The sequence below is a fragment of the Cherax quadricarinatus genome, chromosome 48, assembly GCF_038502225.1.
Source record: "Cherax quadricarinatus isolate ZL_2023a chromosome 48, ASM3850222v1, whole genome shotgun sequence".
NCBI lineage: Eukaryota > Metazoa > Arthropoda > Malacostraca > Decapoda > Parastacidae > Cherax > Cherax quadricarinatus.
The window spans coordinates 22,095,212-22,120,184 of NC_091339.1; the positions used below are offsets into that span (position 1 = coordinate 22,095,212).

Consider the following 24,973-nt stretch of genomic DNA (forward strand, 5'->3'; position numbering starts at 1 on the left):
TTTCAGTTTCGTAATTGCTTTTAATGTTTAACACTATGTACACTTGAGTTTCTTATAATATTGTGTGTGTTGAAAGACATTTTATGGATTACCCTGCCGAGGCAGGGTGACCCATAAAAAGAAAAACACTTTCACCATTATTTAACACCTGTACCATTTAGTGAAGGGATTCAGAGTAAAAGGTAGATGGGATACAAGGAGAATAGAAGCATCAGGGAAGAGAGAGGTGAAGGTTTATAAACTAAAAGAGGAGGCAGTTAGGGTAAGATATAAACAGCTATTGGAGGATAGATGGGCTAATGAGAGCATAGGCAATGGGGTCGAAGAGGTATGGGGTAGGTTTAAAAATGTAGTGTTAGAGTGTTCAGCAGAAATTTGTGGTTACAGGAAAGTGGGTGCGGGAGGGAAGAGGAGCGATTGGTGGAATGATGATGTAAAGAGAGTAGTAAGGGAGAAAAAGTTAGCATATGAGAAGTTTTTACAAAGTAGAAGTGATGCAAGGAGGGAAGAGTATATGGAGAAAAAGAGAGAGGTTAAGAGAGTGGTGAAGCAATGTAAAAAGAGAGCAAATGAGAGAGTGGGTGAGATGTTATCAACAAATTTTGTTGAAAATAAGAAAAAGTTTTGGAGTGAGATTAACAAGTTAAGAAAGCCTAGAGAACAAATGGATTTGTCAGTTAAAAATAGGAGAGGAGATTTATTAAATGGAGAGTTAGAGGTATTGGGAAGATGGAGGGAATATTTTGAGGAATTGTTAAATGTTGATGAAGATAGGGAAGTTGTGATTTCGTGTATAGGACAAGGAGGAATAGCATCTTGTAGGAGTGAGGAAGAGCCAGTTGTGAGTGTGGGGGAAGTTCGTGAGGCAGTAGGTAAAATGAAAGGGGGTAAGGCAGCCGGGATTGATGGGATAAAGATAGAAATGTTAAAAGCAGGTGGGGATATAGTTTTGGAGTGGTTGGTGCAATTATTTAATAAATGTATGGAAGAGGGTAAGGTACCTAGGGATTGGCAGAGAGCATGCATAGTTCCTTTGTATAAAGGCAAAGGGGATAAAAGAGAGTGCAAAAATTATAGGGGGATAAGTCTGTTGAGTGTACCTGGTAAAGTGTATGGTAGAGTTATAATTGAAAGAATTAAGAGTAAGACGGAGAATAGGATAGCAGATGAACAAGGAGGCTTTAGGAAAGGTAGGGGGTGTGTGGACCAGGTGTTTACAGTGAAACATATAAGTGAACAGTATTTAGATAAGGCTAAAGAGGTCTTTGTGGCATTTATGGATTTGGAAAAGGCGTATGACAGGGTGGATAGGGGGGCAATGTGGCAGATGTTGCAAGTGTATGGTGTAGGAGGTAGGTTACTGAAAGCAGTGAAGAGTTTTTACGAGGATAGTGAGGCTCAAGTTAGAGTATGTAGGAAAGAGGGAAATTTTTTCCCAGTAAAAGTAGGCCTTAGACAAGGATGTGTGATGTCACCGTGGTTGTTTAATATATTTATAGATGGGGTTGTAAGAGAAGTAAATGCGAGGGTCTTGGCAAGAGGCGTGGAGTTAAAAGATAAAGAATCACACACAAAGTGGGAGTTGTCACAGCTGCTCTTTGCTGATGACACTGTGCTCTTGGGAGATTCTGAAGAGAAGTTGCAGAGATTGGTGGATGAATTTGGTAGGGTGTGCAAAAGAAGAAAATTAAAGGTGAATACAGGAAAGAGTAAGGTTATGAGGATAACAAAAAGATTAGGTGATGAAAGATTGAATATCAGATTGGAGGGAGAGAGTATGGAGGAGGTGAACGTATTCAGATATTTGGGAGTGGACGTGTCAGCGGATGGGTCTATGAAAGATGAGGTGAATCATAGAATTGATGAGGGAAAAAGAGTGAGTGGTGCACTTAGGAGTCTGTGGAGACAAAGAACTTTGTCCTTGGAGGCAAAGAGGGGAATGTATGAGAGTATAGTTTTACCAACGCTCTTATATGGGTGTGAAGCGTGGGTGATGAATGTTGCAGCGAGGAGAAGGCTGGAGGCAGTGGAGATGTCATGTCTGAGGGCAATGTGTGGTGTGAATATAATGCAGAGAATTCGTAGTTTGGAAGTTAGGAGGAGGTGCGGGATTACCAAAACTGTTGTCCAGAGGGCTGAGGAAGGGTTGTTGAGGTGGTTCGGACATGTAGAGAGAATGGAGCGAAACAGAATGACTTCAAGAGTGTATCAGTCTGTAGTGGAAGGAAGGCGGGGTAGGGGTCGGCCTAGGAAGGGTTGGAGGGAGGGGGTAAAGGAGGTTTTGTGTGCGAGGGGCTTGGACTTCCAGCAGGCATGCGTGAGCGTGTTTGATAGGAGTGAATGGAGACAAATGGTTTTTAATACTTGACGTGCTGTTGGAGTGTGAGCAAAGTAACATTTATGAAGGGATTCAGGGAAACCGGCAGGCCGGACTTGAGTCCTGGAGATGGGAAGTACAGTGCCTGCACTCTGAAGGAGGGGTGTTAATGTTGCAGTTTAAAAACTGTAGTGTAAAGCACCCTTCTGGCAAGACAGTGATGGAGTGAATGATGGTGAAAGTTTTTCTTTTTCGGGCCACCCTGCCTTGGTGGGAATCGGCCGGTGTGATAATAAAAAAAAATAATAAAGTCTGCTGAGTATACCTGGTAAAGTGTATGGTAGAATTATTATTGAAAGAATTAAGAGTAAGACGGAGAATAGGATAGCAGATGAACAAGGAGGCTTTAGGAAAGGTAGGGGGTGTGTGGACCAGGTGTTTACAGTGAAACATATAAGTGAACAGTATTTAGATAAGGCTAAAGAGGTCTTTGTGGCATTTATGGATTTGGAGAAGGCATATGACAGGGTGGATACCTGGAGTTTACCTGGAGAGAGTTCCGGGGGTCAACGCCCCCGCGGCCCGGTCTGAGACCAGGCCTCCTGGTGGATCAGAGCCTGATCAACCAGGCTGTTGCTGCTGGCTGCACGCAAACCAACATACGAGCCACAGCCCGGCTGATCCGGAACTGACTTTAGGTGCTTGTCCAGTGCCAGCTTGAAGACTGCCAGGGGTCTGTTGGTAATCCCCCTTATGTGTGCTGGGAGGCAGTTGAACAGTCTCGGGCCCCTGACACTTATTGTATGGTCTCTTAACGTGCTAGTGACACCCCTGCTTTTCATTGGGGGGATGGTGCATCGTCTGCCAAGTCTTTTGCTTTCGTAGTGGGTGATTTTCGTGTGCAAGTTCGGTACTAGTCCCTCTAGGATTTTCCAGGTGTATATAATCATGTATCTCTCCCTCCTGCGTTCCAGGGAATACAGGTTTAGGAACCTCAAGCGCTCCCAATAATTGAGGTGTTTTATCTCCGTTATGCGCGCCGTGAAAGTTCTCTGTACATTTTCTAGGTCGGCAATTTCACCTGCCTTGAAAGGTGCTGTTAGTGTGCAGCAATATTCCAGCCTAGATAGAACAAGTGACCTGAAGAGTGTCATCATGGGCTTGGCCTCCCTAGTTTTGAAGGTTCTCATTATCCATCCTGTCATTTTTCTAGCAGATGCGATTGATACAATGTTATGGATAGGGGGGCAATGTGGCAGATGTTGCAAGTGTATGGTGTAGGAGGTAGGTTACTGAGAGCAGTGAAGAGTTTTTACGAGGATAGTGAGGCTCAAGTTAGAGTATGTAGGAAAGAGGGAAATTATTTCCCAGTAAAAGTAAGCCTTAGACAAGGATGTGTGATGTCACCGTGGTTGCTTAATATATTTATAGATGGGGTTGTAAGAGAAGTAAATGCGAGGGTCTTGACAAGAGGCGTGGAGTTAAATGATAAAGAATCACACACAAAGTGGGAGTTGTCACAGCTGCTCTTTGCTGATGACACTGTGCTCTTGGGAGATTCTGAAGAGAAGTTGCAGAGGTTGGTGGATGAATTTGGTAGGGTGTGCAAAAGAAGAAAATTAAAGGTGAATACAGGAAAGAGTAAGGTTATGAGGATAACAAAAAGATTAGGTGATGAAAGATTGAATATCAGATTGGAGGGAGAGAGTATGGAGGAGGTGAATGTATTCAGATATTTGGGAGTGGACGTGTCAGCGGATGGGTCTATGAAAGATGAGGTGAATCATAGAATTGATGAGGGAAAAAGAGTGAGTGGTGCACTTAGGAGTCTGTGGAGACAAAGAACTTTGTCCTTGGAGGCAAAGAGGGGAATGTATGAGAGTATAGTTTTACCAACGCTCTTATATGGGTGTGAAGCATGGGTGATGAATGTTGCAGCGAGGAGAAGGCTGGAGGCAGTGGAGATGTCATGTCTGAGGGCAATGTGTGGTGTGAATATAATGCAAAGAATTCGTAGTTTGGAAGTTAGGAGGAGGTGCGGGATTACCAAAACTGTTGTCCAGAGGGCTGAGGAGGGGTTGTTGAGGTGGTTCGGACATGTGGAGAGAATGGAGCGAAACAGAATAACTTCAAGAGTGTATCAGTCTGTAGTGGAAGGAAGGCGGGGTAGGGGTCGGCCTAGGAAAGGTTGGAGGGAGGGGGTAAAGGAGGTTTTGTGTGCGAGGGGCTTGGACTTCCAGCAGGCATGCGTGAGCGTGTTTGATAGGAGTGAATGGAGACAAATGGTTTTTAATACTTGACGTGCTGTTGGAGTGTGAGCAAAGTAACATTTATGAAGGGGTTCAGGGAAACCGGCAGGCCGGACTTGAGTCCTGGAGATGGGAAGTACAGTGCCTGCACTCTGAAGGAGGGGTGTTAATGTTGCAGTTTAACTGTAGTGTAAAGCACCCTTCTGGCAAGACAGTGATGGAGTGAATGATGGTGAAAGTTTTTCTTTTTCGGGCCACCCTGCCTTGGTGGGAATCGGCCAGTGTGATAATAAAAATAAAAAATCATTGTATTTTCTCTCCCTATTGTGCCATTTGCAGCTAGGTGTAGCTACAAGTGTCAAAATAGGCAGAACATGAGGAGCAGTGCAAATACACCTATATGAAGAATTAGGCACATGTGCAACATCTGGGTACATTAATTTGTAAATGTTTTACCATCAATGTGAAGAATGTAGAACTATATACAAAAGATGAAGTAATCAGTCCCTCAGCCTTGGAGCCGGTGAAGAGCAAAGTAGTCTTGAAGAATCTGAAGCACACGTGTCTAAGTCTTCATCTTGTCTGTATTATATATCAGTTATATACAATACACCTATATGCCTTTCATGAGTTCCAAGACTTTTTTTACTCCAGACCAGAGCCTAGCCTATGGCCAGGCTCCAGTCTAGTGCTTGCTTGCATGGTCAACCAGACTACTGCTGGTGGTGGCCAACTAACCCACATATACACCACCCACATATCTATCACAGCAATCCTACCAGTATAAAAACAATTTTAAGTTTCCAGTTCATGCTCATCTGGCAGGACTGCAGTACCTCCCTGGGCAGTTGTTGTCAACCAACCTTCTACATAATACTAATTTATTTTTTAGGGTATCATGTTAATTAAGCAGCTGTCTCCTGCTCTGATAATTACCTTCCTAGTCAACAATATTAATTACAACTCTGACCTGGATGCATGTGTATGCAAACTGGATAACTCCAGTGCATAGTTTGCGGCAAAAGGCAGTGGAGAGTGGAAGAAGAGTTGCAGCTACACCGTGTTCATCAACAGGTGAATCATCCTGCAAAAATAATCCTTATTTATAACAATTTTATTAACAGCAGAAAGGGTGCAAGGAATGGACACATTATGCACTGCTAAATATCCCCCACACAATTAATATTCAAATTGACTAAATAATTATGTATGCAGGTATAACTAAAGGCAGTCTACTTTTGCTAGCTTACAATAATAAAACAGGTATCCAAATGAATCATAATTATCTGGGAAAGGCTTCCCATAGTGGAAATTACTGTGATGGAAAAAGGAATACAAAAATGTCCTAATCAGCAACACTGGGTAAAAAGTAAATCAAATAAATTTTTTTTTTTTTAAACTCAACAGTCATCTCCCGCCAAAGCAGGGAGACCTAAAGAAACCACATTCACCATCATTCATTCAATTACTAAATCTTTCCTGAAGCGTGATGATATCACAGTCAGATTGCCCTCCGATTGCAATATACCCATCCCTCTTCCAAGAGTACAGGTACTGCTCTTCTCCCCTTCATGACTCAAGCCTAACTAATTGGTTTTCCCAGAATCTCTTCAATAGCATGTCCATTAAAAAACTACTCATCCCCGTTCATTCCCATCTAATAGGCTCACACAACCCTGCCTTTGAACTGTTTCTAAAATGACCCCCCCTAATCTTCCTTCTTTCCATCCCCTCAGATTTATTAACTCTCACAATCATCCTAGTCCGGTCCAACCTTTTTAAATGCCCAGATTACCTAAATAACCCTTTCTCATTCCTATGCACTACACCTTTCAAGAACCCCACACTGTCTTCTAAATTTTACACACGAAATTATGTTTACACCACACGAGACTTCCAGTCTCCTCCTTACTAAAACATTTAAAACCCATGCATCACACAAATGTTTGTACCACTATACCCTTGCTACATTTCCCTGTCTGCCTCTATGGATAAACTTTATTCTTTCCAAAGATGCCTCAACACAATGCTAACATGGACTTTGTGTGTCAGCTGATCATTCCCACTACATCCAACTCGGACCAGCAGGCCAATTGTAATTCTCCCAATACTCTTAATGGGATTCAAATAATAACAAAATATTAGGAGAATGTGTGTGGGGTTACCTAAAGTATTATTCGAAGGGCAGAGGAATGGTTATTGAGGTGGTTTGGACATGTGAAAAGGATGGAGCAAAATAGGATGACTAGGATGATACAGGCAGGCCCCGCTTTACAGCGTTTTGCTAATATAGGAGTTTTCAATTACAGTAGGACCACCATGTTGACAGGTCCAGTTTCAGTTATCCACGGTTTCCCTGGCCCAAAGTGCAAAAGTATTGGTGGTGACAATTCTTCAAAGTTAATGAGTAGTCATGAAGTGCTTCAAGGGGTAAGAGTGATTTTGAGTGCTAGAGGCTTACAAACCCAACAGGCTCGTGTGAGCATGTTAGGAGTAAAAGGAGGCAAGTGATTTTTATTATATGATGTACTATTGGAGTGCATGCAAGGTAATATTTATGAAAGGATTCAGGGAAGCCAGTTAGCCAAGCCTAAGTCCTGGAGGTAGGAAATATGGTGCCTGCACTCTGAAGGAGGGGCAAGGATGTTGTAGATCAAGAAGGTTATCCAAGCTGTGATGTTGAAACATTTCTGGCTAGACAGTGACCAAACAAATGATGGTGAAAATTTCTTCTTTTTCGGGGACAGCCTACCTTGGTAGGAAATGACTGTGTTGAAAGCACGAGCAAGTGAGTGAGAGAATGCGCGCGCGCGCGAGAGAGAGAGAGAGGGGGGCTGCTACTGCTAAGTACAAGGCATGGCAAAGGTATAAGAGACATCCTACCACCTATAACAGGAACCTGCATAGGCAAGCCTGTAGGCATATGGGTGAAGTTCAAAAGTGGGCCATTGCTAAATGGGAGGTGGACATAAAAAGAAAGCTACCATCAGGTAGAGAAGTCTCCAAAACCTGGTGGTCCCTGGTCAAGGACAGACAAGGTTATCTGCCTGATGAACTCATTCCACCTTGAAATCGACAGGATGGGACCACCTCTACTAATAGTCAAAAGAAAGCAGACCTCTTTGCCAAACACTTTGCTACCAAAATGCAAGTTCCTGATCTGGCAAGGGACCCTCCTTGGCTAGATGCTAGAACTGTGTCAAAACTGTAAGTGGTGACAATAAGGCAGGAGGAGGTGTATTTCCTTCTTAAATAGCTTGACCAAGAAAAGGCCCACACAAGTTGAGCCCAAGATTGCTGATATGTGCAGACCAGCTAGCAGCACCTCTAACTCACATCTTTCAGCAGTCCCTAGTACAAGGTAAATGGTCTTCTCTGTGGAAAGAGGCAAATGTAGTCCCTGTTCACAAAAAGAAGAGCAGAGCAGAAATCCGCAACTACAGACCAGTGTCATTCCTGTCAATCACTGGCAAGATCCTTGAGACAATAATCTCAAGACAAATGACAGAGTTTTGACTACCACTCACTACTTTGTGACCATCAATATGGCTTGAGGAAAGATTACTCTGCTGCTGATCTGTTGTTAAACCTCTCCACTAAATGGCAACAGTCACTGGATGAATCCAAAGTCAGCTGTGTGGTAGCCCTGGACATTGCTGGCGCTTTCAACCGGGTGTGGCACCAGGGCCTCTTAGCAAAACTTCAAGCACTGGGAATTGCAGGCTCTACGCTATGTCTCCTCAGTGATTACCTTCATGGTAGATCTCTAAGTGTAGTTCTCAATGGGACGGAATCAGCAAGACATCCTATTGGGGCAAGTGTTCCACAAGGAAGCGTGCTGGGACCATTGTTATGGAATGTCTACTTCAACGACTTTCTTCATCTCATCCCAGAATCACATGCATATGCAGACAACTGCACACTGACATTCACTTATCCAAGAGAAGAAATGCCAGCTGCTCTAAGCTACATCAATCACCAGCTGCGAGCTATATCAGCTTTGGGAAATAGATGGCAAGTAACATTTGCACCTGAGAAAACGCAAATGATGATCGTCTCTAGGCACCATGATGGTAATGCTGGTGCAGTAGTAAGGATGAATGGGAGGGTGTTGGCACCTGGAGAAGAAGTTGATATCATTGGGGTGAAATTTGACTCCAAACTAACCATGAAGAACCATGTTGTAAATCTTGCAAACAAGGCAGCCAGGAAGCTTACAGCACTTCGCCGTATCTCGCATCTACTTGACAGTAGGGGTTGAAAGATTCTGTACGAGGCACAAGTACGCTCGCACCTTGACTATGCTCCACTTTCTTGGTTTCCCTGCCCCCCCTCTCATCTGCGACTGCTTGACAGAGTAGAGAACAGAGCACGACGTCTCATCTCTCGCCTGGACCCATCCTGGATAGATCTGTCATTTCAGCAGAGCCTTCAACATAGGAGGGATGTGGGTGGCCTTACTGTTATGTACAAGGCCAATATTGTCAAAGTACCACACTTGAATCCACTTCGAGGACAGTGTGAAACAAGCTTTTATGCCACAAGATGGGCAGAAAGCATCAACTTCACTCTGGCTGTACCCTTCTCCAGAACTTCACTCCATCTGAGATCCTATATACCCAGGATGACTCGAGTATGGAACACATTCGTACAGCATAATGATGTCAACGAGATAAAGTCAGTTGATCAAATGAAAATGCTGGCCCACAGATGGCTCCAACTTCATCCTGTTCCCTACTTGTACGTCTCATAACAATAAAAATGCTTTCAAATGAGCTGATGTAGGTAACAGCTCTTAGCTTGCCAATAAAGTTAGGAATCCTTAACCTGTAAATAGCTTGTCAATAAAGCTAGGGATCCTTAACCTTGTCAAACCCTGTGGTAAAAAAAAAAAAAAAAAAAAGACACAGACAGAGAGAGAGAGAGAGAGAGAGAGAGAGAGACAGACAGAGAGAGAGACAGAGAGACAGAGAGAGAGAGAGAGAGAGGACAGACAGACAGAGAGAGAGACAGAGAGAGAGAGAGAGAGAGAGACAGACAGAGACAGAGAGATGAGACAGTGAATTTATGCAATTAGTATTTTTTTTTTTTAACTGGAACAATAATGGAACATGACTGTCAAATTTAAAGGTGTCCAGAACCCAACCTTATTTCTGTCACAGTGCCCATTTTCAGGATCATATCCTATATATTATTTGGAAAAAAGTAACTTTAAAAATAAAGCTTCAAAAGACAATACTGAACAGTTATGTGGCACAGAGTACAACTGCACAATATTTTTTAAACCTACCAAATTAGACCCTCATGCTTTTTTTAAATGAATCGGTATTTTCAAAAAATAAGAAAGTATACACCATGATACCTATATTTAACTCACTGCTGAGGATTAATGAAGCAGGAGTCAGTACTGTATTTACAGTTTTTCTTCTTCCAGAGCACTCTTAAAACTAAAATAAAACTATGTAGATTTTTTAACTAGACTAAGTTTTGCCTAAAATGCCGTGCATCCTATAAATCTTCAGATCACTGCATAGTATGTTTTGCACGTACAGCTATTCTGAAATGAACAATAGCTCTGTATTGTATCTTGTACAGCCAATCATTACCTTACAAAATTAGAAGACACTGGTCACAATTCGATGACATACCTAATTTATTACTCACCTGCAGTGCACAGTTCATCAGACGAACCACTAGATCAAACTGCTGGTGTTCAAGTACAGCCTTGTTGCCCTGTACATGATGACTCAACTCTGTACATAGGGCTAAGCGTGCAGCTTTACTCTTCAGCGCTCTTAAGACAGCCGGAAAGGTTTTTCTAGCATCACTGATTTTATTTTCAAAAATGCAGTTCACACAATTTCTCATGACCTGTAATGCAAATAATTTACATAGAATTCATTAAAAATAAAAGACTGGAAATTTAAATTTGGTATAACCTTGATTTAATGGACTTCCATATGACAGCTTTCAGAAATATCCGGGAAATTCCAGGACGTAAACTGATTTTGGAAACAATAGACAAAATCCATTGGGTACAAAAGATTTTGTTTATTACTGTCAGCAAAAAACAATCTCATCATCTACCACAGAAAGTAAATAAAATTATGCTAGTGAACTACACTTTTAACACCTTTACCTTTAATGTTTATTATAGTGTTGGTAGACAGCAACCACCCAGGGAGGTACTACCGTCCTGCCAAGTGAGTAAAACGAAAGCCTGTAATTGTTTTACATGATGGTAGGATTGCTGGTGTCTTTTGTCTGTCTCATAAATATGCAAGATTACAGGCATGTCTTGCTACTTCTACTTACACTTAGGTCACACTACACATACATTTACACGTTTATTTATACACACTCATCTGAGTTTTCTTTGATTTTATCTTAATAGTTCTTGGTCTTATTACTTTTCCTTTTATATCCATGGGGAAGTGGAATAAGAATCTTTCCTCCGTAAGCCATGCGTGTTGTAAAAGTCAACTAAAATGCCGGGAACAATGGGCTAGTAACCCCTAGATAACAGGGATATCTTGCTACTCCTACTTACACTTTGGTCACACTTCACAGACACGCACATGCATATTTATATACATACATCTAGGTTTTTCTCCTTCTAAATAGCTCTTGTTCCTCTATTTCTTCTATTGTCCATGGGGAAGTGGAAAAGAATCTTTCCTCCGTAAGCCATGCGTGTCGTATGAGGCGACTAAAATGCCAGGAGCAATGGGCTAGTAACCCCTTCTCCTGTAGACATTTACTAAAAAAGAGAAGAAAAACTTTATAAAACTGGGATGCTTAAATGTGAGTGGATGTAGTGCGGATGACAAGAAACAGATGATTGCTGATGTTATGAATGAAAAGAAGTTGGATGTCCTGGCCCTAAGCGAAACAAAGCTGAAGGGGGTAGGGGAGTTTCGGCGGGGGGAAATAAATGGGATTAAATCTGGAGTATCTGAGAGAGTTAGAGCAAAGGAAGGGGTAGCAGTAATGTTGAATGATCAGTTATGGAAGGAGTAAAGAGAATATGAATGTGTAAATTCAAGAATTATGTGGATTAAAGTAAAGGTTGGATGCGAGAAGTGGGTCATAATAAGCGTGTATGCACCTGGAGAAGAGAGGAATGCAGAGGAGAGAGAGAGATTTTGGGAGATGTTAAGTGAATGTATAGGAGCCTTTGAACCAAGTGAGAGAGTAATTGTGGTAGGGGACCTGAATGCTAAAGTAGGAGAAACTTTTAGAGAGGGTATGGTAGGTAAGTTTGGGTTGCCAGGTGTAAATGATATTGGGAGCCCTTTGATTGAACTTTGTATAGAAAAGGGTTTAGTTATAGGTAATACATATTTTAAGAAAAAGAGGATAAATAAGTATACAAGATATGATGTAGGGCAAAATGACAGTAGTTTGTTGGATTATGTATTGGTAGATAAAAGACTGTTGAGTAGACTTCAGGATGTACATGTTTATAGAGGGGCCACAGATATATCAGATCACTTTCTAGTTGTAGCTACACTCAGAGTAAAAGGTAGATGGGATACAAGGAGAATAGAAGCATCAGGGAAGAGAGAGGTGAAGGTTTATAAACTAAAAGAGGAGGCAGTTAAGGTAAGATATAAACAGCTATTGGAGGATAGATGGGCTAATGAGAGCATAGGCAATGGGGTCAAAGAGGTATGGGGTAGGTTTAAAAATGTAGTGTTAGAGTGTTCAGCAGAAGTTTGTGGTTAAAGGAAAGTGGGTGCGGGAGGGAAGAGGAGCGATTGGTGGAATGATGATGTGAAGAGAGTAGTAAGGGAGAAAAAGTTAGCATATGAGAAGTTTTTACAAAGTAGAAGTGATGCAAGGAGGGAAGAGTATATGGAGAAAAAGAGAGAGGTTAAGAGAGTGGTGAAGCAATGTAAAAAAAGAGCAAATGAGAGAGTGGGTGAGATGTTATCAACAAATTTTGTTGAAAATAAGAAAACGTTTTGGAGTGAGATTAACAAGTTAAGAAAGCCTAGAGAGCAAATGGATTTGTCAGTTAAAAATAGGAGAGGAGAGTTATTAAATGGAGAGTTAGAGGTATTCGGAAGATGGAGGGAATATTTTGAGGAATTGTTAAATGTTGATGAAGATAGGGAAGCTGTGATTTCGTGTATAGGGCAAGGAGGAACAACATCTTGTAGGAGTGAGGAAGAGCCAGTTGTGAGTGTGGGGGAAGTTCGTGAGGCAGTAGGTAAAATGAAAGGGGGTAAGGCAGCCGGGATTGATGGGATAAAGATAGAAATGTTAAAAGCAGGTGGGGATATAGTTTTGGAGTGGTTGGTGCAATTATTTAATAAATGTATGGAAGAGCGTAAGGTACCTAGGGATTGGCAGAGAGCATGCATAGTTCCTTTGTATAAAGGCAAAGGGGATAAGAGAGAGTGCAAAAATTATAGGGGGATAAGTCTGTTGAGTATACCTGGCAAAGTGTATGGTAGAGTTATTATTGAAAGAATTAAGAGTAAGACGGAGAATAGGATAGCAGATGAACAAGGAGGCTTTAGGAAAGGTAGGAGGTGTGTGGACCAGGTGTTTACAGTGAAACATATAAGTGAACAGTATTTAGATAAGGCTAAAGAGGTATTTATGGATTTGGAAAAGGCGTATGACAGGGTGGATAGGGGGGCAATGTGGCAGATGTTGCAGGTGTATGGTGTAGGAGGTAGGTTACTGAAAGCAGTGAAGAGTTTTTACGAGGATAGTGAGGCTCAAGTTAGAGTATGCAGGAAAGAGGGAAATTATTTCCCAGTAAAAGTAGGCCTTAGACAAGGATGTGTGATGTCACCGTGGTTGTTTAATATATTTATAGATGGGGTTGTAAGAGAAGTAAATGCGAGGGTCTTGGCAAGAGGCGTGGAGTTAAAAGATAAAGAATCACACACAAAGTGGGAGTTGTCACAGTTGCTCTTTGCTGATGACACTGTGCTCTTGGGAGATTCTGAAGAGAAGTTGCAGAGATTGGTGGATGAATTTGGTAGGGTGTGCAAAAGAAGAAAATTGAAAGTGAATACAGGAAAGAGTAAGGTTATGAGGATAACAAAAAGATTAGGTGATGAAAGATTGGATATCAGATTGGAGGGAGAGAGTATGGAGGAGGCGAGTGTATTCAGATATTTGGGAGCGGACGTGTCAGCGGATGGGTCTATGAAAGATGAGGTGAATCATAGAATTGATGAGGGGAAAAGGGTGAGCGGTGCACTTAGGAGTCTGTGGAGACAAAGAACTTTGTCCTTGGAAGGCAAAGAGGGGAATGTATGAGAGTATAGTTTTACCAACGCTCTTATATGGGTGTGAAGCATGGGTGATGAATGTTGCAGCGAGGAGAAGGCTGGAGGCAGTGGAGATGTCATGTCTGAGAGCAATGTGTGGTGTGAATATAATGCAGAGAATTCGTAGTTTGGAAGTTAGGAGGAGGTGCGGGATTACCAAAACTGTTGTCCAGAGGGCTGAGGAAGGGTTGTTGAGGTGGTTCAGACATGTGGAGAGAATGGAGCGAAACAGAATAACTTTAAGAGTGTATCAGTCTGTAGTGGAAGGAAGGCGGGGTAGGGGTCGGCCAAGGAAAGGTTGGAGGGAGGGGGTAAAGGAGGTTTTGTGTGCGAGGGGCTTGGACTTCCAGCAGGCATGCGTGAGCGTGTTTGATAGGAGTGAATGGAGACAAATGGTTTTTAACCCTTTGACTGTTTCCGACGTATAAATACGTCTTACGAGCCAATGTTTCTGACATATTTATACGCACAAATTCTAGCGGCTTCAAATCGAGCGCCAAAGGCCTGGTAGGCCTACACGGGAGAGAATGGGTCTCAGTGGTCGGTGTGCACCCTGTGAAAAAAATCTGGGACCCAGCGGTGCATTGTGGGAACGCCATGTTGTCAGTCCATTTTCACCATGCCTCTCGGTAAGAAGTTCCTCACTCCTCGGCGGATTGGAGGTCTTTTGTTCCCAAGTGATAGCTCTAACACCGATGAAAATGTCAGTGACAGTGAATTGAAGGGTTTTCAAGTGAGTGTTACCGAAAAAAGTGCCCAGGATAACGTAAATAGTGACGAAAACCCAGATGACCCACAACCTTGGACCTCTGGTGCTGTGCCGGCTTGTTCACGTTCACGTTCGCCTGTACCAGGACGAAAGAGGAAACTATTTGGTCGTGTACAACACCCTGATGATAGCAGTGATAGTGATTTCAAGGTCATTGAAAGCAGTTCTAGTGACAGTGAGAGTGAATATTCCCCAGTGAAGCGCCAGTATGTACGACGTAGTATGCGGTCTGGTAGTGTTTCTTATGTTGTTCCAAAGGGAAGGAGAAACTCTGGGAGCACATCCCGTGGCCCTACACCACGACCTGATAGTCAAGATGACGATATTGTAACGATGGGTATGAATGGTGACAGTGAGGGAGGAGGCAGTGGTGGTGATAGTGAGGGTGGCACGGCCCATGTGGCACCACCACCGGGCCACGCTACTACCCACGCGGCTGACTCAGCAGAACAACCAGCCTCACCCTATCCCACACTGCCACAATCTGCACCACCACAACCTGCACAGCCACAACCACGGTACAATATCCAGACCCCACCAGCAGACCGCATCTGGGATTGGCAGGACGGTGACGAGTTTGTTCCCAGTCCCCATGACTTTGATGAAACACAAAGTGGAATAAAGCCATCTTGTCCACTTGGGAACAATGCCAGTGAACTGGACTGCTTTGAGTTATTTTTCGATGAACCCCTGATGGACATCATTGTCAGGGAAACAAATACATACTGTGATTACACCATGGCAAATACAATTCTCTCACCAAAATCACGGCTACACAAGTGGAAGGAGACAACTGTGGCAAAGATATACCTGTTTTTTGCCACAATAATGCTTATGCCACATGTGTATAAGCACACTGTCACCACATACTGGACAACAGATCGCCTGATTTCAACTCCAGGTTTTAGTGACATTATAGGTGTCAATCGTTTCCTGATACTGTTACGTATGTTACACTTTTCAGACAAAACCAGGCCTGACAGAAGCAACAGGTTATATAAGATAAGAAATGTGTTTATGTACCTGAAACAAAAGTGCTGCATGTATTTTTATCCCTTCAGGAAGCTTGTTATTGATGAGTCCTTGATTTTATTCAAAGGAAGACTCTCATTCAAGCAATATATACCAAGCAAGAGGAAACGCTTTGGTATAAAGCTATTTGTACTGTGTGATTGCAGAAGTGGTCTTGTTTTAGATATTATTGTGTACACTAGCAGTAATACTTTGAGAGATACCATGAAGTTATTGGGTATCTCTGGTGATGTGGTTCGAACAATGATGGAACCATATCTTGCTAAGGGGCATATGTTATTTACTGATAACTGGTACACAAGCCCCTTACTCAGTGATTTCTTGCGAGTGAACTTGACAGACGTGTGTGGCACAGTGCGTGGTAATTGCAAACATATGCCAAGGTTCGACACTGGCACTCGCAGAGGTGAGGTGCAAGCCTTTGCTGCCAATGACATCATGGCATTTCGGTGGCATGACAAACGTGATGTCACATTGTTGACATCAGTTCCCACAAACGAAATGGTACCCAGTGGCAGGGACAACACACACACCAATGAACCCATTCTAAAGCCTGCAGCTGTCATGGACTACAACCTCAATATGCGCTTAGTGGACAAATGTGACATGCAGATTGGGTTTGCAGACTGTGTACGCAAGAGTTATAAGTGGTATATCAAACTTTTTTTCCATCTTGTTGATATCTCTATGCTAAATGCTTATAACATATACAAGTTGAAGACCAACAAAACACCAAAATATGGTGAATTTTGCCTGTCAGTAATCAGACAAATAATTGCAAAGTACCAAGGAGCAACTCCTGCAATAGACCAGCGCCCACAGACGTCATCTCGTATGAGGCCTGGTGATAACTACCCCATACAACTGCCTCCTACTACTGCCAAGAAAAATGCTCAGAAGAGGTGTTATGTATGTATGCATACCACAAAACGCCCACAAACACGCAGAGACACTCGTTTTATGTGTGAGGAGTGTGAAGTGCCCCTCTGCATATACCCATGTTTCAAAGAGTTCCACAAGCTGCAGCAGTTCTAGGAACGTGGTTAGTGACTGTACATATGTATATATATTATGGAACAATAGTAATAAACATTGTTTTGTATTGTTTGTTTGTGTAAACAAAGTGTATACACAAACTAATAGTGATAAAGTTTGTTCTGTTGTGTTGTAAATAATGAGTGTATATTTGAACAATGCACCTTACATTGGTCTCACAGGCCACATAAGTTACCTGGAAAAGAAAAATATTGAAAAATGCAAGAAACCTTTGAATTAGAGTAAATAAAAGAATATGGATTTGTCAGTTAAAAACAGAGTAGGGGAGTTAGTAGATGGGGAGATGGAGGTATTGGGTAGATGGCGAGAATATTTTGAGGAACTTTTAAATGTTAAGGAAGAAACAGAGGCAGTAATTTCATGCACTGGTCAGGGAGGTATACCATCTTTTAGGAGTGAAGAAGAGCAGAATGTAAGTGTGGGGGAGGTACGTGAGGCATTACGTAAAATGAAAGGGGGTAAAGCAGCTGGAACTGATGGGATCATGACAGAAATGTTAAAAGCAGGGGGGGATATAGTGTTGGAGTGGTTGGTACTTTTGTTTAATAAATGTATGAAAGAGGGGAAGGTACCTAGGGATTGGCAGAGAGCATGTATAGTCCCTTTATATAAAGGGAAAGGGGACAAAAGAGACTGTAAAAATTACAGAGGAATAAGCTTACTGAGTATACCAGGAAAAGTGTACGGTAGGGTTATAATTGAAAGAATTAGAGGTAAGACAGAATGTAGGATTGCGGATGAGCAAGGAGGTTTTAGAGTTTGTTTAACCCTTTGACTGTTTCAGGGCCCTCTCTGAAACTGTCATTCTATGTCGCCAAATATTCGAAAAAAAAAAAAATTATTTTTTCTTATGAAAATGTTAGGAATATTTTTACTAGTGTTTTAAGCCTAAAAAAAAATTTTTGCCATCAGTACTTACCGAGATATAGAGCCGCAAAGTTTGCAGAAATCGACGTGCGTATGGCAACAGCGGCGACTGCCGCCCACCCGGTATTCTTTTATTTACTCTAATTCAAAGGTTTCTTGCATTTTTCAATATTTTTCTTTTCCAGGTAACTTATGTGGCCTGTGAGACCAATGTAAGGTGCATTGTTCAAATATACACTCATTATTTACAACACAATAACAGAACAAACTTTATCACTATTAGTTTGTGTATACACTTTGTTTACACAAACAAACAATACAAAACAATGTTTATTACTATTGTTCCATAATATATATACATATGTACAGTCACTAAGCACGTTCCTAGAACTGCTGCAGCTTGTGGAACTCTTTGAAACATGGGTATATGCAGAGGGGCACTTCACACTCCTCACACATAAAACGAGTGTCTCTGCGTGTTTGTGGGCGTTTTGTGGTATGCATACATACATAACACCTCTTCTGAGCATTTTTCTTGGCAGTAGTAGGAGGCAGTTGTATGGGGTAGTGATCACCAGGCCTCAAACGAGATGACGTCTGTGGGCGCTGGTCTATTGCAGGAGTTGCTCCTTTGTACTTTGCAATTATTTGTCTGATTACTGACAGGCAAAATTCACCATATTTTGGTGTTTTGTTGGTCTTCAACTTGTATATGTTATAAGCATTTAGCATAGAGATATCAACAAGATGGAAAAAAAGTTTGATATACCACTTATAACTCTTGCGTACACAGTCTGCAAACCCAATCTGCATGTCACATTTGTCCACTAAGCGCATATTGAGGTTGTAGTCCATGACAGCTGCAGGCTTTAGAATGGGTTCATTGGTCTCTCTGTTGTCCCTGCCACTGGGTACCATTTCGTTTGTGTGAACTGATGTCAACAATGTGACATCACGTTTGTCATGCCACCGAAATGCCATGATGTCATTGGCAGCAAAGGCTTGCACCTCACCTCTGCGAGTGCCAGCGTCGAACCTTGGCATATGTTTGCGATTACCACGCACTGTGCCACACACGTCTGTCAAGTTCACTCGCAAGAAATCACTGAGTAAGGGGCTTGTGTACCAGTTATCAGTAAATAACATATGCCCCTTACCAAGATATGGTTCCATCATTGTTCGAACCACATCACCAGAGATACCCAATAACTTCATGGTATCTCTCAAAGTATTACTGCCAGTGTACACAATAATATCTAAAACAAGACCACTTCTGCAATCACACAGTACAAATAGCTTTATACCAAAGCGTTTCCTCTTGCTTGGTATATATTGCTTGAATGAGAGTCTTCCTTTGAATAAAATCAAGGACTCATCAATAACAAGCTTCCTGAAGGGATAAAAATACATGCAGCACTTTTGTTTCAGGTACATAAACACATTTCTTATCTTATATAACCTGTCGCTTCTGTCAGGCCTGGTTTTGTCTGAAAAGTGTAACATACGCAACAGTATCAGGAAACGATTGACACCTATAATGTCACTAAAACCTGGAGTTGAAATCAGGCGATCTGTTGTCCAGTATGTGGTGACAGTGTGCTTATACACATGTGGCATAAGCATTATTGTGGCAAAAAACAGGTACATCTCTGCCACAGTTGTCTCCTTCCACTTGTGTAGCCGTGATTTTGGTGAGAGAATTGTATTTGCCATGGTGTATTCACAGTATGTGTTGGTTTCCCTGACAATGATGTCCATCAGGGGTTCATCGAAGAATAACTCAAAGCAGTCCAGTTCACTGGCATTGTTCCCAAGTGGACAAGATGGCTTTATTCCACTTTGTGTTTCATCAAAGTCATGGGGACTGGGAACAAACTCGTCACCGTCCTGCCAATCCCAGATGCGGTCTGCTGGTGGGGTCTGGATATTGTACCGTGGTTGTGGCTGTGCAGGTTGTGGTGGTGCAGGTTGTGGCAGTGTGGGGTAGGGTGAGGCTGGTTGTTCTGCTGAGTCAGCCGCGTGGCTAGTAGCGTGGCCCGGTGATGGTGCCACATGGGCCGTGCCACCCTCACTATCACCACCACTGCCTCCTCCCTCACTGTCACCATTCATACCCATCGTTACAATATCGTCATCTTCACTATCAGGTCGTGGTGTTGGGCCACGGGATGTGCTCCCAGAGTTTCTCCTTCCCCTTGGAACAACATATGAAACACTACCAGACCGCATGCTACGTCGTACATACTGGCGCTTCACTGGGGAATATTCACTCTCACTGTCACTAGAACTGCTTTCAATGACCTTGAAATCACTATCACTATCACTATCACTATCACTGCTATCATCAGGGTGTTGTACACGACCAAATAGTTTCCTCTTTCGTCCTGGTACAGGCGAAGGTGAATGTGAACAAGCCGGCACAGCACCAGAGGTCGAAGGTTGTGGGTCATCTGGGTTTTCGTCACTATTTACGTTATCCTGGGCACTTTTTTCGGTAACACTCACTTGAAAACCCTTGAATTCACTGTCACTGACATTTTCATCGCTGTTAGAGCTATCACTTGGGAACAAAAGACCTCCAATCCGCCGAGGAGTGAGGAACTTCTTACCGAGAGGCATGGTGAAAATGGACTGACAACATGGCGTTCCCACAATGCACCGCTAGGTCCCAGATTTTTTTCACAGGGTGCACACCGACCACTGAGACCCATTCTCTCCCGTGTAGGCCTACCAGGCCTTTGGCGCGCGATTTGAAGCCGCTAGAATTTGTGCGTATAAATACGTCAGAAACATTGGCTCGTAAGACGTATTTATACGTCGGAAACAGTCAAAGGGTTAAGGTTTTGTGGGTAAGGGGCTTGGATTTCCAGCAAGCGTGCGTGAGCGTGTTAGATAGGAGTGAATGGAGACGAATGGTACTTGGGACCTGACGATCTGTTGGAGTGTGAGCAGGGTAATATTTAGTGAAGGGATTCAGGGAAACCGGTTATTTTCATATAGTCGGACTTGAGTCCTGGAAATGGGAAGTACAATGCCTGCACTTTAAAGGAGGGGTTTGGGATATTGGCAGTTTGGAGGGATATGTTGTGTATCTTTATATGTGTATGCTTCTAGACTGTTGTATTCTGAGCACCTCTGCAAAAACAGTGATAATGTGCGAGTGTGGTGAAAGTGTTGAATGATGATGAAAGTATTTTCTTTTTGGGGATTTTCTTTCTTTTTTGGGTCACCCTGCCTCGGTGGGAGACGGCCGACTTGTTGAAAAAAAAAAAAAAAAAAAAAAAAAAAGAATACCGGGTGGGCGGCAGTCGCCGCTGTTGCCGTACGCACGTCAATTTCTGCAAACTTTGCGGCTCTATATCACGGTAAGTACTGATGGCAAAAATTTTTTTTAGGCTTAAAACACTAGTAAAAATATTCCTAACATTTTCATAAAAAAAAATAATTTTTTTTTTTTCAAATATTTGGCGACATAGAATGACAGTTTCAGAGAGGGGCCTGAAACAGTCAAAGGGTTAATACTTGACGTGCTGTTGGAGTGTGAGCAAAGTAACATTTATGAAGGGGTTCAGGGAAACCGGCAGGCCGGACTTGAGTCCTGGAGATGGGAAGTACATTGCCTGCACTCTGAAGGAGGGGTGTTAATGTTGCAGTTTAAAAACTGTAGTGTAAAGCACCCTTCTGGCAAGACAATGATGGAGTGAATGATGGTGAAAGTTTTTCTTTTTTGGGCCACCCTGCCTTGGTGGGAATCGGCCAGTGTGATAATAAAAAAAAATAATAATAATTACTAAAAAGAATAAGAAGAAGAAAATTGTCAAAGTGGGAAGTCTGAATGTGTGTGGATGTTGTGCAAATGATAAGAAAGAGATGATTGTGGATGTTATGAATGAGAAGAAACTGGATGTCCTGGCTTTAAATGAAACAAAGCTGAAGGGGGTGGGAGAGTTTCAGTGGAGAGGAAGAAATGGGATTAGGTCAGGGGTTTCAAATAGAGTTAGAGCTAAAGAAGGAGTAGCAATAATGTTGAAGGATAAGCTATGGCAGGAAAAGAGGGACTACAAATGTATTAATTCAAGGATTATGTGGAGTAAAATAAAGATTGGATGTGAAAAGTGGGTTATAGTAAGCGTGTATGCACCTGGAGAAGAGAGAAGTGTAGAGAGAGAGAGATTTTGGGAAATGTTGAGTGAATGCGTGGGGAGTTTTGAATCAAGTGTGAGAGTAATGGTGGTTGGAGATTTCGATGCTAAAGTGGGTAAAAATGTTATGGAGGGAGTAGTAGGTAAATTTGGGGTGCCAGGGGTAAATGTAAATGGGGAGCCTTTAATTGAGCTATGTGTAGAAAGAAATTTGGTAACAAGTAATACATATTTTATGAAAAAGAGGATAAATAAATATACAAGGTATGATGTAGCACATAATGAAAGTAGTTTGTTAGATTATGTATTGGTGGATAAAAGGTTGATGGGTAGGCTCCAGGATGTACATGTTTATAGAGGGGCAACTGATATATCGGATCATTATTTATTTGTAGCTACAGTTTGAGTAAGAGGTAGATGGGAAAAGAGGAAGGTGGCAACAACAAGTAAGAGCGAGGTGAAAGTGTATAAACTAGGGGAGGAGGAAGTTCGGGTGAGATACAAGCGACTATTGGCAGAAAGGTGGGCTAGTGCAAAGATGAGTAGTGGGGGGGTTGAAGAGGGTTGGAATAGTTTTAAAAATGCAGTATTAGAATGTGGGGCAGAAGCTTGTGGTTATAGGAGGGTGGGGCAGGAGGAAAGAGGAGTGATTGGTGGAATGATGAAGTAAAGGGTGTGATAAAAGAGAAAAAGGTAGCTTATGAGAGGTTTGTACAAAGCAGAAGTGTTATAAGAAGAGCGAAGTATATGGAGAGTAAAAGAAGGGTGAAGAGAGTGGTGAGAGAGTGTAAAAGGAGAGCAGATGATAGAGTGGGAGAGGCACTGTCAAGAAATTTTAATGAAAATAAGAAAAATTTTTGGAGTTAAACAAGTTAAGAAAGCCTAGGGAAAGTATGGATTTGTCAGTTAAAAACAGAGTAGGGGAGTTAGTAGATGGGGAGAGTGAGGTATTAGGTAGATGGCGAGAATATTTTGAGGAACTTTTAAATGTTGAGGAAGAAAGGGAGGCGGTAATTTCATGCACTGGCCAGGGAGGTATACCATCTTTTAGGAGTGAAGAAGAGCAGAATGTACGTGTGGTGGAGGTACGTTAGGCATTACATAGAATGAAAGGGGGTAAAGCAGCTGGAACTGATGGGATCATGACAGAAATGTTAAAAGCAGGGGGGGGATATAGTGTTGGAGTGGTTGGTACTTTTGTTTAATAAATGTATGAAAGAGGGGAAGGTACCTAGGGATTGGCAGAGAGCATGTATAATCCCTTTATATAAAGGGAAAGGGGACAAAAGAGATTGTAAAAATTATAGAGGAATAAGTTTACCGAGTATACCAGGAAAAGTATACGGTAGGGTTATAATTGAAAGAATTAGAGGTAAGACAGAATGTAGGATTGCGGATGAGCAGGGAGGCTTCAGAGTGGGTAGGGGATGTGTAGATCAAGTGTTTACATTGAAGCATATATGTGAACAGTATTTAGATAAAGGTAGGGAAGTTTTTATTGCATTTATGGATTTAGAAAAGGCGTATGATAGAGTGGATAGAGGAGCAATGTGGCAGATGTTGCAAGTATATGGAATAGGTGGTAAGTTACTAAATGCTGTTAAGAGTTTTTATGAGGATAGTGAGGCTCAGGTTAGGGTGTGTAGAAGAGAGGGAGACTACTTCCTGGTAAAAGTAGGTCTTAGACAGGGATGTGTAATGTCACCATGGTTGTTTAATATATTTATAGATGGGGTTGTAAAAGAAGTAAATGCTAGGGTGTTCGGGAGAGGGGTGGGTTTAAATTATGGGGAATCAAATTCAAAATGGGAATTGACACAGTTACTTTTTGCTGATGATACTGTGCTTATGGGAGATTCTAAAGAAAAATTGCAAAGGTTAGTGGATGAGTTTGGGAATGTGTGTAAAGGTAGAAAGTTGAAAGTGAACATAGAAAAGAGTAAGGTGATGAGGGTATCAAATGATTTAGATATAGAAAAATTGGATATCAAATTGGGGAGGAGGAGTATGGAAGAAGTGAATGTTTTCAGATACTTGGGAGTTAACGTGTCGGCGGATGGATTTATGAAGGATGAGGTTAATCATAGAATTGATAAGGGAAAAAAGGTGAGTGGTGCGTTGAGGAATATGTGGAGTCAAAAAACGCTATCTATGGAGGCAAAGAAGGGAATGTATGAAAGTATAGTAGTACCAACACTCTTATATGGATGTGAAGCTTGGGTGGTAAATGCAGCAGCGAGGAGACGGTTGGAGGCAGTGGAGATGTCCTGTCTAAGGGCAATGTGTGGTGTAAATATTATGCAGAAAATTCGGAGTGTGGAAATTAGGAGAAGGTGTGGAGTTAATAAAAGCATTAGTCAGAGGGCAGATGAGGGGTTGTTGAGGTGGTTTGGTCATTTAGAGAAAATGGATAAAAGTAGAATGACATGGAAAGCATATAAATCTATAGGGGAAGGAAGGAGGGGTAGGGGTCGTCCTCGAAAGGGTTGGAGAGAGGGGGTAAAGGAGGTTTTGTGGGCGAGGGGCTTGGACTTCCAGCAAGCGTGCGTGAGCGTGTTCGATAGGAGTGAATGGAGACGAATGATACTTGGGACCTGACGATCTGTTGGAGTGTGAGCAGGGTAATATTTAGTGAAGGGATTCAGGGAAACCGGTTATTTTCATATAGTCGGACTTCAGTCCTGGAAATGGGAAGTACAATGCCTGCCAGGGGTTTGGGATATTGGCAGTTTGGAGGGATATGTTGTGTATCTTTATACATATATGCTTCTAAACTATTGTATTCTGAGCACCTCTGCAAAAACAGTGATAATGTGTGAGTGTGATGAAAGTGTTGAATGATGATGAAAGCATTTTCTTTTTTGGGGATTTTCTTTCTTTTTTGGGTCACCCTGCCTCGGTGGGAGACGGCCGACTTGTTGAAAAAAAAAAAAAATCTGAAAACTGCATTTAGTCTTGTATTACAGTCTTCGTCATTAAAGTACATGTCCCCTTTCAAGCCAGGACGACAAAACAGGTCATCCCTTGTGCTTTAGGACATCCTTCACACACCTATGAATTTATTAACACATTCTTCAAGGTTTAGTGATAGCCTTCCCCTAGTAGATATCTATCTCAGCCCAGAGGTTCTCAGTGGCATTCAAGTCTCAAGAACTTCCTGGCCAGTAATTGAAGAGTACATCACAGGCACTAAGCCAATGAACAACAAATTTTGCGGTGAGGTAAATAGCAATGTCTTGCATAAAAGT

At 42.2% G+C, this 24,973-nt stretch overlaps 1 protein-coding gene across 5 annotated transcripts in view; it reads right to left on the minus strand.

Annotated features, from left to right (window-relative positions):
* The window catches only part of Sbf (SET domain binding factor), a 302,684-nt gene that overhangs the window by 197,380 nt on the left and 80,331 nt on the right, over window positions 1-24,973 (minus strand). For all 5 annotated transcript variants that reach the window (XM_070094967.1, XM_070094968.1, XM_070094969.1 and 2 more), the window contains exons 14-15: window positions 10,231-10,437; window positions 5,537-5,650 (exon numbers count right to left, since the gene is read on the minus strand). In XM_070094967.1, coding sequence (XP_069951068.1) covers window positions 5,537-5,650; window positions 10,231-10,437 — 321 coding nt within the window. The remainder of the gene's footprint in view (window positions 1-5,536; window positions 5,651-10,230; window positions 10,438-24,973) is intronic.